We start from the raw sequence: 14,979 nt of genomic DNA on the forward strand, positions 1-14,979 counted from the left end.
ATGTCTCTGGTAGAGAGCCACACACGCTATCCGGGGTGAAAGAGTGGCGTAGGTCGGCAAAGCGTTTCTGGGTATTAGAGGCTTTCTGCAGATGGCGGTGAGCCCATACCTGTCTCCCATACCTGTTCACTATGCCGAAACCAGTCGTCAACAGCTGGGACAGTACCAGGCTCCGCCTCCCAGGGAAACATGGGGGGTTGGTAACACACTGAAACGGAGTAAGGCGGAGGGATGAATGCATGAGTGATTTGAGCGTATTCGGCCCAGGCCATATACCGACTCCAGTCGTGTGGAGAGGTAGAACATTGTTGGCGGAGGTACTTCCCTATTTCTTGGTTCAGGTGTTCGGTCTGCCCGTTGGTCTGGGGATGGTACCCAGAGGAGAGTCTGAGGGCGACCCCCAGTCGGTCACAGAAGACTAGCCACACCCGGGAGACAAACTGGGGCTCCGGGGTCCTCCGGAATACCATACAGACGGAACACGTGCTGGAACATACACCTAGCCAATTCCATGGCGTTAGGTAAATGAGGAAGAGGAACCAGACACATTTTTTTTAAACGATCTACTATGACAAGGATGGTGGTGTTGCCAGAGGATTCAGCAATGTCTGTGATGAAGTCAACAGCCATGTGGGACCAGGGTCTGTGAGGGATTGGCAAAGGTTGAAGCTTCCCGGAAGGGAGATGAGGGCTTTTGGTTTGGGTGCAGACTGGACAGGAGAGTACGTAATCCCTTACGTCAGATGCCAGTGAGGACCACCAGAATTTATGAGCTAGAAGTTTGGTGGCTCGTGTAATGCCCGGATGGCCAGACCCTAAGGACGTGTGACACCATTGCATCAGTTGGGGGTCTAACAGCTGCTGGTACGTAACTCCTTCCAGCTGGTGTCTCAGGAGGAGCCGGGTCTGAGGTTAGGGATTATTGTATGGCTGAGTGAACCTCCCACAGTACCGGCCCCATAATGCAAGAGGAAGGAAGAATGGTGTAGGGTCTGAGTTATTGGTCAGAAGGTCAAACTGGCGGGAGAGCTTTTAAGTTTTTCTTTTCCGGGGATGTAAGTAACATGAAAATGGAAGCGTGTGTAGAAGAGAGCCCAGCAGGCTTTTCTGGAGTTTAACCTCTTGGCTCCTCTGATATATTCCAGATTACGATGATCTGTTAGGACGAGAAAGGGATGTTGTGCGCCCTCCAACCAGTGGTGCCATTCTGAGGGCCAGCTTGATGGTGAGGAGTTCTCTTTTCCCCACATCGTAATTCCTCTCAGCGGAGGATAACTTCCTGAAAAGAAGGCACAGGGATGTGATTTTGGAGGTGTTCCCAACTGCTGAGAGAATATGGCTCCTACTTCAGAGGCATCCACCTCCAGGGTGAAAGGAAGAGTCGGATCAGGTTGGCGAAGAACAGGAGCTGAGGGGAATAGGCATTTCAAGTTGTTGAAAGCAGTCAGGGCGGTTTCAGTCCATTGACGAATCCGGGTCTTTTGGCTGGTAAGGGCAGTGATGGGAGCGGCAGTAGAACTGAAGTTCCGAATGAACCGGCGATAGTAGTTGGAGAACCCAATGAAATGTTGGAGTTCCTTAATGGTGGTGGATTTGGGCCAGTTACTGATGGAGGGGACTTTGTTCTCATCTATGCTGACACCTCCAGGTGTCAGTACGAAACCGAGGCAGTTTGCCAAGGTTACATGGAAGGTGCTCTTTTCAGTCTTCACATAAAGGTTATGGTCAAGGAGCCATTGAAGAACCTTTTGCACACGCTGTATGTGTTCCTTCAGGGAGCTGGACTAAATCAGGATGTCATCAATGTAGACAAGGAGAAAGCGATCGATCATATCCTGTAAAACCTTGTTCATAAAGAATTGGAAGACGGCAGGGGCGTTAGTAAGGCCGTAGGGCATAACCAGGTATTCGTAGTACCCTCATGCGGTGATAAGGGCCTTCTTCCATTCGTCGCCTTCACGTATACGAACAAGGTTATATGCACATCGCAGGTCGAGTTTTGTATAGATGTTGGTGCGGCCCACTTGTTCAAGGGTCGCTGGGATCAGAGGAAGGAAATGGTTCTTGACCGTGACGTCGTTCAGGGAACGGTAATCAATACATGGGCGGAGACCATCGTCCTTTTTTCCAACAAAGAAGAAGCTGGATGCAGCCGGGCAAGAAGAACGAATGAAACCGTTTGAGTGTTTCGTCAATGTAGTTCTCCATTGCCTCATTTCATTTTCCGGGATAGATAGGGGCTAAACACGGCCCTTCAGTGGGGACACTCCAGGGAGTAAGTCAATAGCACAGTCCCCTGGGCAATGTGGTGGCAGAGTGGAGGCCTTGATTTTGCTGAAGACATTGCTGTACTGGGCGTATTCAGATGGTATGGTGGGCGGCACTGCAGAGGCAGAGTCCTTAATGGTGGTGGCTCTGCAGGTTAGGCTGAGACAACTAATGAAGCAGGTAGTAGACCACGAGATGGCAGGGTCGTGACGACAAAGCCAGGGGTGTCCGAGGATGAGTGGCTGTTTGGGGGATGAAAGTTCATGAGTTGAATGGTTTCGGTGTGGAAGACTCCAATCTGGAGGGTGACGCTCTGTGTCAGGTGCGTAATGGAGCCTGTGCCCAATGGCTGCCCGTCCAGGGAGGGGTGACAGGTGTTAGATCAATGTTAAGCTCTTGTACTAGCTGGTGAGCGATAAAATGACCTGCTGCTCCCGAATCTATCAAGCCTTCTACGTACTTAGTATCCCTCTTCACGGTTATCTATACTAGGATGGAGAATTGTTTCTGGGAGATATTTACAAATAAGGACACGCCTGAATAGATTATCTTTTATAGGCAGAGCCCTTCTTGGATCCGCCTTTGAGGTTCGATTCACAGGAAAGGAGCATGTCCCAACTGCATGGGCTCTGGAAGACTCGGACGGGATGACGGAATCATGGAAGGAGAAGATTTCGGGTTCCTGGGTGGCAGAGTTCTTCGGCGATCGGCGATGAGATGGTCGATGGAGATGGAAACACGAATGTATTGATTTAAATCCTGAAAGTCACCTCTACAGGCTAGCTCCGCCTGAAGTTCCCTGTTGAGCCCTCTTCGTTAGACGGTAAGTAAAGCAGCCTAACTCCATCCAATTTGATTTATGTGTCTTGTTTTGTCTAGGGGTTTTGTAGTCTATGGGGTTGTGTTCAGTTGAGTGTTCTAGGTAAGTCTATGGTTGCCTGGAGTGGTTCTCAATCAGAGGCAGGTGTTTATCGTTGTCTCTGATTGGGAACCATATTTAGGCAGCCATATTCTTTAGGTATTTTGTGGGTGATTGTTCCTGTCTCTGTGTTTTGCACCAGTTAGGACTGTTTTGGTTTTGCCACGGTTTCTTATTTTTTGTAGTGTTCACGGTTTCATCTTTCATTAAAGATGTTTATAAATAACCATGCTGCATTTTGGTCCGCCTCTCCTTCCCAGGAAGAAAACCGTTACAGGATTGAACTATAAGTGACGTATTTAAAGGGCAGTGAATTGAAAATCTGAGACACTGGCCGTGTCTGAAATAAAAATATATTTAGTATGCTTTAAATGCCAAGATGTCATACTCCAGGTTTTCCTAAACTCGGTCCTCGGGACCCCATTTTTTGTTCTTGTTGCTCTGGCACCACACAGCTGATTCAACTAATCATCAAGCTTTGATAATTTGAATCAGGGCAAAAACCAAAACATTCACCCCTTGGGGTCCCGAGGACAGAGTTTGGGAAACGCTTTCATATTCATTTAGGCATTTCCTCTAGTTGAATTCTCTGCACACTATTGAGGAAGAGAATCGTCTTTCTAGACCCAAGTGTGTTAGATAACAGCTGATAATAGGCCTTTGATGATGAGGTGTACCAAACTTAACAAATGGCGAAATGCAATTGTTCATTTCCGCACTAGATGAGCATTCTCAATATGGATGAGCTTAGTATGTTGATGTTTGTTGCTTACTGTATTTGATTTTACTAAACAGTACGTTCTAAACTATGATTAGTACACGGTATGCAGTTTTAGTAAGTAGTAGGCAATACAGATTTCGGACACAGCCAATATCCACAGGAAAGTAGGCCTTAAATCGACTTCCAAACGCGGATCTGATCTGTGTGTGGCTCTCATGGTTTGTTAGAGCAAACAATATAAATGCATACGCAGAATGCATGCATATACTAGCGGGGCCGCATCCCCACATCTGGGGCACCTACCTCCAGGGGTTGGAACCAGAATTATTTTCCAATTGTTTAATTCTGAACAGAACCACATTTCTTTTGTTCCGTTCCACTGTTCCAACCAGCAAAATAAAGTTCTGAACTAGTTCAAACCCCCCAAAACAACCGGTTTATATCGTTCCTTGCTGTTTCTTTTTTAACCTGTGATATCAACAGTTTTTTACATTTAGCTCATTAAATTACTTGACCAATCAATGTGGATAGAGCAGGCAAGGTAGTTGTTTACATGTGTGATGGACAGACAAGTGTAGACTATGGCACAAGATGTGACTGACATTTTGTTGGTGGGGAGGGGATTGAGCGAGAGAGGGTAGTGGAGGAGGCTTGAAGTGCTGGGCATCTTGTTATGACATGCATTATCTGAATTAGGTCCACTGAATTATACCTAAGAGGGCCGGCTTCTATGAAAGAACTTTGAATGTCCTTTGAGCTAGCTAGCTAACACGCTTGTGTGTGCAGAGTGGCACCAGAATTAAAAACACATCTTGCCTTTTTGTAGTTAATAAATCCTTTGTGAAACATTATAATTAGGCCTTTTGAATCCTAAATTAGCATTAAAAAAAGTTAATAGATTATATCTTCTGAATCACGATTCTAACAACAGTACAGTAGCCTACGCTTTGGAAGGGGAATGGGCAGGTAGCCTAAATACACACGCTTACAAAGATTTTCAGCTTGCAGGCAGACACTGGAATAAGTTTCTGAGTGACAGAGTGAGCACTTTGCATAGGCGCTTTATTGCGTTTTCTTGTGGGACTAGTAAAAATGCCTGCAACTTAAAATAAGGTTGTTAACTGGGTCCTTGTGCTTTTAAAATAACAGTTATGTTCCCGGAACAGTATGGATTACTTTTGTATGTTCTATTTTGTTTCTATTTCTGTTTCTTGAAAATGTTTGCTATTTTTCTGGTTTTCGGGAGTCCTGCAATTCTACACATTTTGTCATGGCTTATGATAAGAGCATATGCTAAAATACAGGGGGTGGTTTAGAAAAGTCAGTTTAATAACACTTTCCTGTGGATATTTTGTCTCAAATTTCCAGCATAATGACCAACCACCAAAACAACCAGTAGAGTAAGTTCAAATGTAATTGTATTCAACATTCTGGCTTGCAGAGATCCTGGGGTGGCAGGAGCGTTGGACTAGTAACCAGAAGGTTGCAAGTTCAAACCCCCGAGCTGACAAGGTACAAATCTGTCATTCTGCCTCTGAACAGGCAGTTCTGTTCCTAGGCTGTCACTAAAAATAAGAACTTGTTCTTAACTGACTTGCCTAGTTAAATATAGGTAAAATATGTTTTTTTTTTAAAAAAGGACCTTTCCAAACAATTTTATTGCATTATGTCAGATGGTGACTAGCTAGCAAGCTATCACTGGATGATGTATCAGGCTACATACAGTGCCTTCCGAAAGAATTCATACCCCATGACTTATTCCATATTTTGTTGTGTTACAATCTAAATCCAAAATGGATTAAATTATGTTTTCTCTCACCCATCTACACACAATAACTCATAATGACAAAGTGAAAACATGTTTATAAATATTGTTGCACATTTATTGAAAATGAAATACAGAGATATCAGATTTACATGTGTATTCACACCCTTGACTCAATACATGTTAGAATCACCTTTGGCAGAGATTACAGCTGTGAGTCTTTCTGGGTAAGTCTCTAAGAGCTTTGCACACCTGGATTGGAGAATATTTGCACATGATTATTTTTAAAATTCTGCAAGTGCTATCAAGTTGGTGGTTGATCATTGCTAAACAGCCATTTTCAAATCTTGTCATATTTTCAAGACGATTTAAGTCAAAACTGTAACTAAGCCACTCGGGAACATTCAATGTCATCTTGGTAAGCAATTCCAGTGTATATTTGGCCTTGTGTTTTGTCCTGCTGAAAGGCTAATTTGTCACCTAGTGTCTGTTGGAAAGCAGACTGAACCAGGTTTTCCTCTAGGATTTTGCATATGCTTAGCTCTATTCCATTTCTTTTTATCCTAAAAAAAACGATCTAGTCCTTGCCGATGACAAGCATACCCATAACATGATGCAGCCAACTCCATGCTTGAAAATATGAAGAGTGGTACTCAGTGATGTGATGTACTTTCCCCAAAGATAACGCTTCGTATTCAGGACATGAAGTTAATTTCTTTGCCACATTTTTTTGTTTATTTGTATTTTTTTACAGTTTTAGTTTAGTGCCTTATTGCAAATATTTGTATTCTGTACAGGCTTCCTTCTTTTCACTCTGTCATTTATGTTAGTATTGCGGAGTAACTACAATGGTGTTGATCCATCCTCAGTTTTCTTATATCACAGCTATTGAACTATTTAACTGTTTTAAAAGACACTATTGGCCTCATGGTGGATCTCCCTGGTCCTTCTGGTTGAATCTCTGTTTGAAATTCACTGCAGAGACTGAGGGACCTTGCAATCATTTGTATGTGAGGGGTACAGAGATGAGGTAGTCAACACTATTATTTCAACTTATTATGTGACTTGTTAAGCACATTTTTAATCCTGAAATCATTTAGGCTTGCCACAACAAAGGGGTTGAATATATTTCTAAAAACATAATTCCACTTTGACATTCTGGGGTATTGTGTGTAGGCCAGTGACACAACATCTCAAATTAATCCATGTTATATTCAGGCTGCAGCACAACAAAATGTGGAAAAGGTCAAGGGGTGTGAATACTTACGAAAAAGACTAGTCTTAATTTTGATCTCACATGAAATGCACCAACAGCCTCAGCAAATAATATTTGCAAACATGATCGGTTATGGTAATGTAAATGTCGACTACTATGATCTGTCTGGCATACTGTGTCTTTGGTTGTCCAGTGATAATCTAATGATGTTTCTGTAACCTACAGTGTATCTCATGATATGGACCCCAGAATAGGCCGCATCAACCATGAAATGGCCAATAGGCCTTTGTAAGAGTTTCAAAATATTTTTCACTGTGGTGACTGTTCTGTAGGAATTATACAAAAAAAGACATATCACATCTTAATTTAAGAAGTTAATTATTTGTTTATTAGTCATTTATTTAAGTATTTCTATCTCCAAGATTCACCCACCCGAAAAATATAAATTCCGGTTTATTCAAAAATTAAATGAAGGAATTGTTATTGACCGCATCAAAGGAATGAATCAACAAAATCAAAGTGGCAATAATCATAATCATTATTACAATAATAATTAAATAATCAGAATATCCACATTCATAACAAATCCATTTACAATGGCAATACACTCTTCAATATCACTCTTCCATTAATATACACAAATCCCCGAATGTCTGTCCTTTTTAAAACAAAAATAGAGGGGTTGGGGGACTATGGCTTGTCAAAGGGTATGACTATGTGTGACCTGTGGGGTTGAAAGTTCAAGGGTGAGGGAGGGTTGGCGAGTTGGAGGCACACTTAATAGAACTTGAAGAAATGGCTAATAACATGGTGTTACTTGCATGGAAGAGTTGCTTCACAAGTAACAGTGTGATCTGAACCAAACGTTCAGCCTGACAGAGGGGTCTATGAGAGGCAGAGTTCGGGGAACTAAATTGGAAAGATTAGATAAGGGTTGTCTGGATAAATATATATATCTGAATGACAACCATTGCAAACATTTAATGTAGAGAAACGCAAAACTTAAATCAAATAACAACGAAGAATCATAATAGTTACAGGAATTCAAAGAAAAGGAGATGGAGGTCACTGGAAATATTATCTTAGTTATTCTATATACTGTATATGTACAAACATTGCTTGGTCACCCAAATATAATTTTAAAAAATGCCTCAGTTGATGAGAAAATGAGTGCAAGCCAGAGATTGTTTTGAGAGGCATAATTAGGTGTGTAGGTGTTCAGAGGTGTCGGATTTGTCAGTGTCTGCACAGAAAGTGCTTCCCAGACAGCTGTCCTTTAAATTGCCAGTGTGAACCTCTCCACTCCCCAACATTTATTCTTTGAGGAGTCAAATACGTCATTTAAGAGAGAGAGAGAGAGATTAGAGGATTGAGGAAAAAAACTGTACACCCTGCATATACAAACAAACTGTATATACACATAGACATACCATATATACACACACATATCCAGTATATACACAACAACTGTACACACACTGTATATACACACACATTCAATCACGTAAAAGGTATTAACCTCTAATCTCTCGCTCTTTGGATGTGTCACTTTTCAGTGGTCAGAGGTGAAGGAGGGCACAGGGTTTTATTTAGCTTCTGTGTCAGTGGAGTCCATACAAAGAAATCAAATGGAAGTTATACAGAAACTTGGCTCCAGAATTCGGTCTCACCACACTGGAAAAACATGATAAACTCGCGTCTGCTCCACTAAGCTTACATCAGAGACAGAAATAGGAAAACAAAAATGTGATGGCAAGGATGTCCTCTTCTAAGGAGTTTTTAGATCGTCTGTAAAATGGAGAGCTCCCCAGCGATTGTCAAGTAGAAAAACAACATCCATCCTCGCATCTCTCTTCCAGGGATTACAAGAGAGAAGTGGAGGGGTACAGGTCACGGCAACGTGCAGATCATTGTGAGGGGAGCAGGTAAAACAACAGTTTGTGTTTTTATCCATCACAATCCCAGGGCAATCTTTCGCCACAAAATGTTCCATAAGATTGTCTTAAGAAAAATCAGTTGATATAAAATGGATAATTTCTGGACTGTCATTAGATACTAGAGTCTTGTCATTATCAAGAAATAAACATTTGCGAGAGGAAGATTTCCAATGAAAAGTTGATGTAGTACTACGGTAAGAATAAGCATTATTATAGAAATATAAATCATAGCATTGTCTACATTTTCCAAAGTTTTAATTGAAGCAATATTTTGTTTTGTAGCAGTTTCACTTGTAATAGGCTGTGCATAATTAGTTTCCTTTAAATGCAAAACTAATAGAGATAAAGAAGAAAGAACAAAACCAAAACCATGGCAGATATGAACAGGAGCAGAAAAAGTCTAAAAGTGAACATAAACTGAGGTGGGTGGTTAAGAATAGATAGAAAGAGGAATGGGTAGATAGTGGGTGGACTGTAGAAAATGTTAGGAAGGAAAAATGAAAGAAACTAATTGTGAGATCTTAGAAAAATGTTAGGAAAGAAAAATTACAGCACCTTTGAAATGCATCTTACACACAGCAGCTCTCCCTCTTTCATTTCACTTACTACTCAATCCCAAAAGGTTTATATCATGTCAATCTGCATAGCTGTTCTTCACATGCTTGATGAGCCAACAAAACCATTTCCCGAGATTGGCACGTCTTGAAAAGAAAATATCTAATCACAAGCGTCAAATACAGATTGTCCAGCCATCCAATCAGAGAGAGAGGGCCCAAGTAAAGTAGGGTAAATAACACAGCAGATCCTTACATGGTCAGCTGTGGCTCTGGACTATCCTTAAGGTCAGGAGAATTGGACCAATGGCCCAACTTCTCCCTTTGTCAGCCAATCGCATCACGAGAGAGCGCTCTTGATATATGGCCAGGCCATGCGGGCTGCCCATGTTGCCTCAGCCAATTAGGTTCCAGATTGTCCTCCACGAAGCTGCGTGATTGGCTAAGGAGAGAAAAGGAAGACAGAGAGAGAAGGAACGGGGAGGTGCTTGATGAGTTGCTATCCAATCATAGCCATCCCACTAGGCACAGACGTCATTTCAACGTCTAATTTTGATTTACAATCGATTGAGTTGTCAACTAAAGTGAATTTAATCTATGTCATTGGATTTAGGTTCAGATTTGGGTGAAAAAATACAAAATTCCCTAACGTCCCTAATGAAATTCCATTACTACATCACATTTAGCCTTTTTGTTTAAATGATGTGGAATCTTTGTTGATTCAACCAGTTTTTGCCCAGTGGGATAGATCGTGTAAGAGATGCACCAACCACTGTATCGGATGGCATTCCCTACAAAGTAGGATTAATCTCTTTGTCAGTTTGTGTTTAGCTCTGAGGCAAATATTTGTTTACCTGAGTCTCTCAATTCTGCATCTCTGAGGTATATTAATGGCAATGCTCATATATCAACCAGTGACCCTGTATAGTCCCATATCTTTACTCAATGCAGATGTAAAACCCTAGCTGCTTTAAAAGCCATTTTATTACTGATATGTTTTGGCACTAGAAAGGTAGCCATATTAGCTGACTTAACACAAGTTAACTACAACAAACTCTCCCTATTAATAATCACATTTGGTTAACTTTTAATTCAACACTCTAAATCTCTCTCATATCTCTGAATCTCATCCACTCTACACTATGGCTAATCCCCTAGTACTGACCGACACAGCATTGGCGGAGGCATTTGACCCTATACACAAAGTGCCGAATCCTAACTTGAGATCTGCATGTTAAACTCAGACTTACTCGTAATGCATGATGCCAATGGGAGAACTGCAAAAATATAAATCAAGTTAGGATATGGCCCTTAGTAAATTGACTCTTAATCAAATAAAAAAAGTGAAATAAGACCGGTGTTGGGTTCTGCAAAACCAGGACTGTCTGAAGCATGTTAATTCACTTGAGACGCTAAGCCAGAGTAAGGAATGTTATCCAACTAGTTATAAAGCACCACCAGTGTGAATCTAAAAGGGCCAAAATAAACCCAAGTTCACATCTAAACAAAGATTACAATGGACAAGTTATACACAAAACAAGAGGACGCGACAACACAGTATAACAGTATTCAATGACAGGTGATATCTGAACAGTTGACACAAAGCAATGAATTCCTTTTAGTGCACCGTGTGTGTAACATGTTTTAGATTTGAAGTACTCTTTACTAACGATGCCCCAAACAATCTTTGTTTTCTCAAAATGTTGTTACATTAGCATTCATCATGCTCAGCTGAATGGTACGTTAACTTAAAAGTAGTCCCTCGAAACGACATGAAGAAAGTCTATGCCACATAAAAATTTGTCTGAGCGCTGTTTGACTACTGGCCAAAATGTCATTATCTGAGACCCAGGCACTTAAGGCTAGACTTAACTGGCTACCCCAAAATAAGAATCAAATAAATAGTTTACGTGGTACTAAACAGAAAAGGCCATGACAACAATTTTGGAAGTGTACTAGGTGTTACAAGTGACTACGTTATATGCCAGGACACTGAAGGTCCACAAATAGTATCCCTTTGATATTTTCAACCACTTAAAATTGCTGGTAAACTTTTGACCTGACAACTTTGTTATTGTCTCATTTGGTTTATGCACCCTACTTGACCCAGCTCCCACTCCATTAAACAATTGCACACGTAAGGACACGACACACACATAACAAACAAACATAGACAAATACATCAAAGAAATAGGCTACCTTGACAATAACAGACAGAGTGAGAGAGACAGACATACAGACAGTGGGAAACATGACAGGCAGTGCTATTGACACACACACTTGATTTGGAGATGGCCCTGTTTGTGTCTGTAGCACCAGTTGATCACACACAGGTTCTGAGATTGAGAAGAGAAAACATTGCACGAGTCCAGTCCACGAATGGGAAGTCCCTTAATTTACACACAATGTTTTGAAAACATCACACACTTTCCTTAGGCCAAAAATAAAACCGTATTCTGCTTGTTCTGGACTCTGTAGTTAGTCTGCATTTCAAACAGCATAGTTATTTTTGGATCTTGATTAGACTGTTTATGTACTATCATCAGTTAAAATAATCCTTCTGTCAATATCATCTCCGCCTGTTATTTGAAAACCCTGTTAAAATACACTCAAAGGCACTAAGGAAACCAGACTACAAAAGCCAGATGACCACATCTCTACCAATTAAATTTGAGAGCTGGAGTTTTCAGGACAGGAAATGACTAGACCTTTATCGATGTAATTATGGGATACTACACGCATGTATATATTAGTAGGATGCTATTGGCTACTGAGAAGTTTTTGGGGAGTGAGACGTTATATAGTGTTTGCTTACTGTCTTTATTTGATTAAACAAACACACAAAGCAAAATCTCACGTAGTCGCTTGGTTTGGTGATTAGGCCTATACCAGTGTATGATAGGCTCTATAGTTTGATCGATTGAAACAGTACATGAGGATCCCACAATGTCAACGATAACTAAAAGGTATCATTATCTTGTCCTGCAAGACAGATACTGACCAAAGCCCAGTTTGAGCATGACGGAAATGAGGTCCATTGGAAAGCCCTTTTGTTGTCTTGTATGATAATGCTGAACGTACTGTACAGTTAAATGTACAATGACCCCCCCACACATTTCTTCTCTCTCTGGTTTGAGTACACATAAAAGAAACGGGAAAGATTGCAGTCATCTCATCCTCCTCAAAAAAGGAAGGAAATGTGGCAAGACTTTTTTATTTGTGTCTTCTCTCTCTGATTTGGTTTTGTGTTGTTTTTGACCTGCTCCCTCTCCTCTATGCCCAGTCCTGCTGTTGCATTGCTCTCAGTTGCCTCCGTGCTTGTCACTGGGGAGGATGTTGGGTTGACACGGAGCTCTCCATTCTGGTGTGGACTGGAGTGGAGATGAGGAGTGGGGGGAGGAGGAGGGTCTACGGGTGGGGAGGGGACTCCATTCTCGTTCCGGGGCAAGCCAGTGGAGGAGATGCATGAGGAAGAGATAGTATGGTCAGGATCAGTAGTCATCCCTCCTTCTTTATCTCCTTCTTCTTCTCCTCCTCCTCCTCCTCTTCCACCTTCAGTATTCACACAGGGGTCTGCTGAACCCAGGGAGGAATGCTGGGCCCCCTAGCAAGACAGAGAGAGGGAGGGAGAATAGGAGTAGGAGAGGGGAGAGATGGGAGTGGGAGAAGGGGCATTCAGTGGGGGATTTGTGGCATGGACAAGGGTGTAAACGAGTCAGCCAATCCAGGAAGGAGAGAGGGATGCAATATAAAGAGTCATATATGAAGCAGGAAATGTGGGGAGAGAAGGCAACAGGGAGGATGGAAGGAGAGAGAGTATGGGTGATATAAACAAGCAAGGAATAGTCAAATAAAAAGAGGAGGCCAGTGAAGAACAAACAGGTGGGTAGAGGAGAGAGTAAATAGGTGAATCAGTTACGAATGTAAAAAGAATAGAATGGAGGAAATAGGGTGGGGTGATGAGGGTCCCGATAGGAGAGGATCAAAGCAGGAGGTAAAGAAAGAAAGGATCATGTGAGAAAGCAAAGGGAGGGAGAGAAATAAGTGACAAGGGATGGGAGGAACAACGGAGAAAGAGAAATAGAGGAAAATGAGTTACAGAGCAGAAGTGTATGAAGAGGTGTATGAAGTACACCAATAGAGATGGACAGCATAGGAGAGGGGATACAGTCAGAAAAAGAAAAGGTGGAAGGAATTACAATCTCGGGTTGACCAACATGTCAGAGTGTCTTGATCTTCATATGATGCTGAGTTAGAAGGGGTTACTAGTCAGGGACAGGTGTCAAAAGGAGTCCGAGCAGTCAAGTAGAATGAGAGTTGTGTCAGTCTTAGCCAATGAGATTAATTTCAAGGAATTTCTATACATTCTAATTTGTATTATAAACTGGGTGGTTCGAGCCCTGAATGCTTATTGGCTGACAACCGTGGCATATCAGACTGTATACCACGGTTGTGACAAAACATTTATTTTTACTGCTCTAATTACATTGGTAACCAGTTTATATTAGCAACAAGGCACCTCAGGGGTTCGTGGTATATGACCAATATACCACGGCTAAGGGCTGTATCCAGGCACTCTGCTTTGCGACGTGCTAAGAAAAGCCCTTAGCCTTGGTATATTGGTCATATACCACACCCCCTCGTGCCTTATTGCTTAAATATACTGTAGTAAAGGCTTGAAAACCATGGGGATACAAATAGCTATGACTCTATAACGTGATACAATTGTGTCACCTTAATTCATCTTACGCACATTAGAATCCATGCGCATTTCAGGTTTAGCATGGTTTTTGCTAAGCTTTCAGTCAATTGACCTTTGTCAGAGCAAAACTTTCACAGAAAGAAGAAAATAAATTAAGAACAAAAAGCGTTCACCGAAAGCTTAGCTAAGACCACAATTAATGTGCAGAAATTCGATATTGTTTTTTCATGCACCTTTGTTCCCTTGTCAAGTTTGGGGTTGAGTCCCACACGTCATTGAACCTTATAAGTACTTTAACATTTAAATAGTAATAAGTACTTTAAGATAAAACATTCTAGATGACAATATTATAGTATTGCATTACTATAATAGTCTAACATGCAGATGGGTTACAGTAATTCTTAGAACTTTAGATGCGAATTGGAGGACATAATGACTAAATACTGATCTACAAAGCTCGAATAAGAAGCTAGTATTCAAGAGTTCTTGAATAAAATCTCAACTGTGTCTAATCCACCAATCAGAATTTCTAACCCATACCCATTGACCAATTATCAATGGATGCTCATTAATTGACCAAATCTGTAAAGCACTGGGTTAGAATTTGTAATAAGTGAATAAGTCAAAGTTTGGTTTTGCTATCTATCCTTACCTACATTGGCGCAGAATAACGTCATTGCAAATACCAGATTGATTTCAGTTCCTAATTAAATCAAGCTCTGAATGCAAGTCATCGTGTTCAGTCCTGTTCAGTACAGTCTGTGTTGGAGCAGTAGGAAAGAAAATAGCTGGGTTATTGGCACTGATGGAGGCTGTGTTAGATTGAGGAAATGGTGTCTAACATATCCAAGTAAAAACAGGAATGTGGAATCATTTAAAAGTTTTCTACACGAATCG

General features: G+C 41.4%; 1 protein-coding gene across 6 annotated transcripts in view; it reads right to left on the bottom strand.

The window, feature by feature from the left end:
* Nucleotides 1-7,254: 7,254 nt before the first annotated feature.
* Nucleotides 7,255-14,979, bottom strand: part of syngap1b (synaptic Ras GTPase activating protein 1b) — a 67,956-nt gene continuing 60,231 nt past the window's right edge. For 3 of the 6 annotated variants that reach the window (XM_036946399.1, XM_036946398.1, XM_036946389.1), the window contains one exon: nucleotides 9,689-12,984. In XM_036946399.1, the coding sequence (XP_036802294.1) occupies nucleotides 12,562-12,984 (423 nt within the window). In that variant the 3' untranslated portion in view covers nucleotides 9,689-12,561. Of the gene's footprint in view, nucleotides 12,985-14,979 lie in introns of all 6 variants that reach the window. The other 3 variants (XM_036946417.1, XM_036946405.1, XM_036946409.1) reach the window with 2 other exon arrangements.

This window comes from Oncorhynchus mykiss, chromosome 2 (assembly GCF_013265735.2).
Source record: "Oncorhynchus mykiss isolate Arlee chromosome 2, USDA_OmykA_1.1, whole genome shotgun sequence".
Lineage (NCBI taxonomy): Eukaryota > Metazoa > Chordata > Actinopteri > Salmoniformes > Salmonidae > Oncorhynchus > Oncorhynchus mykiss.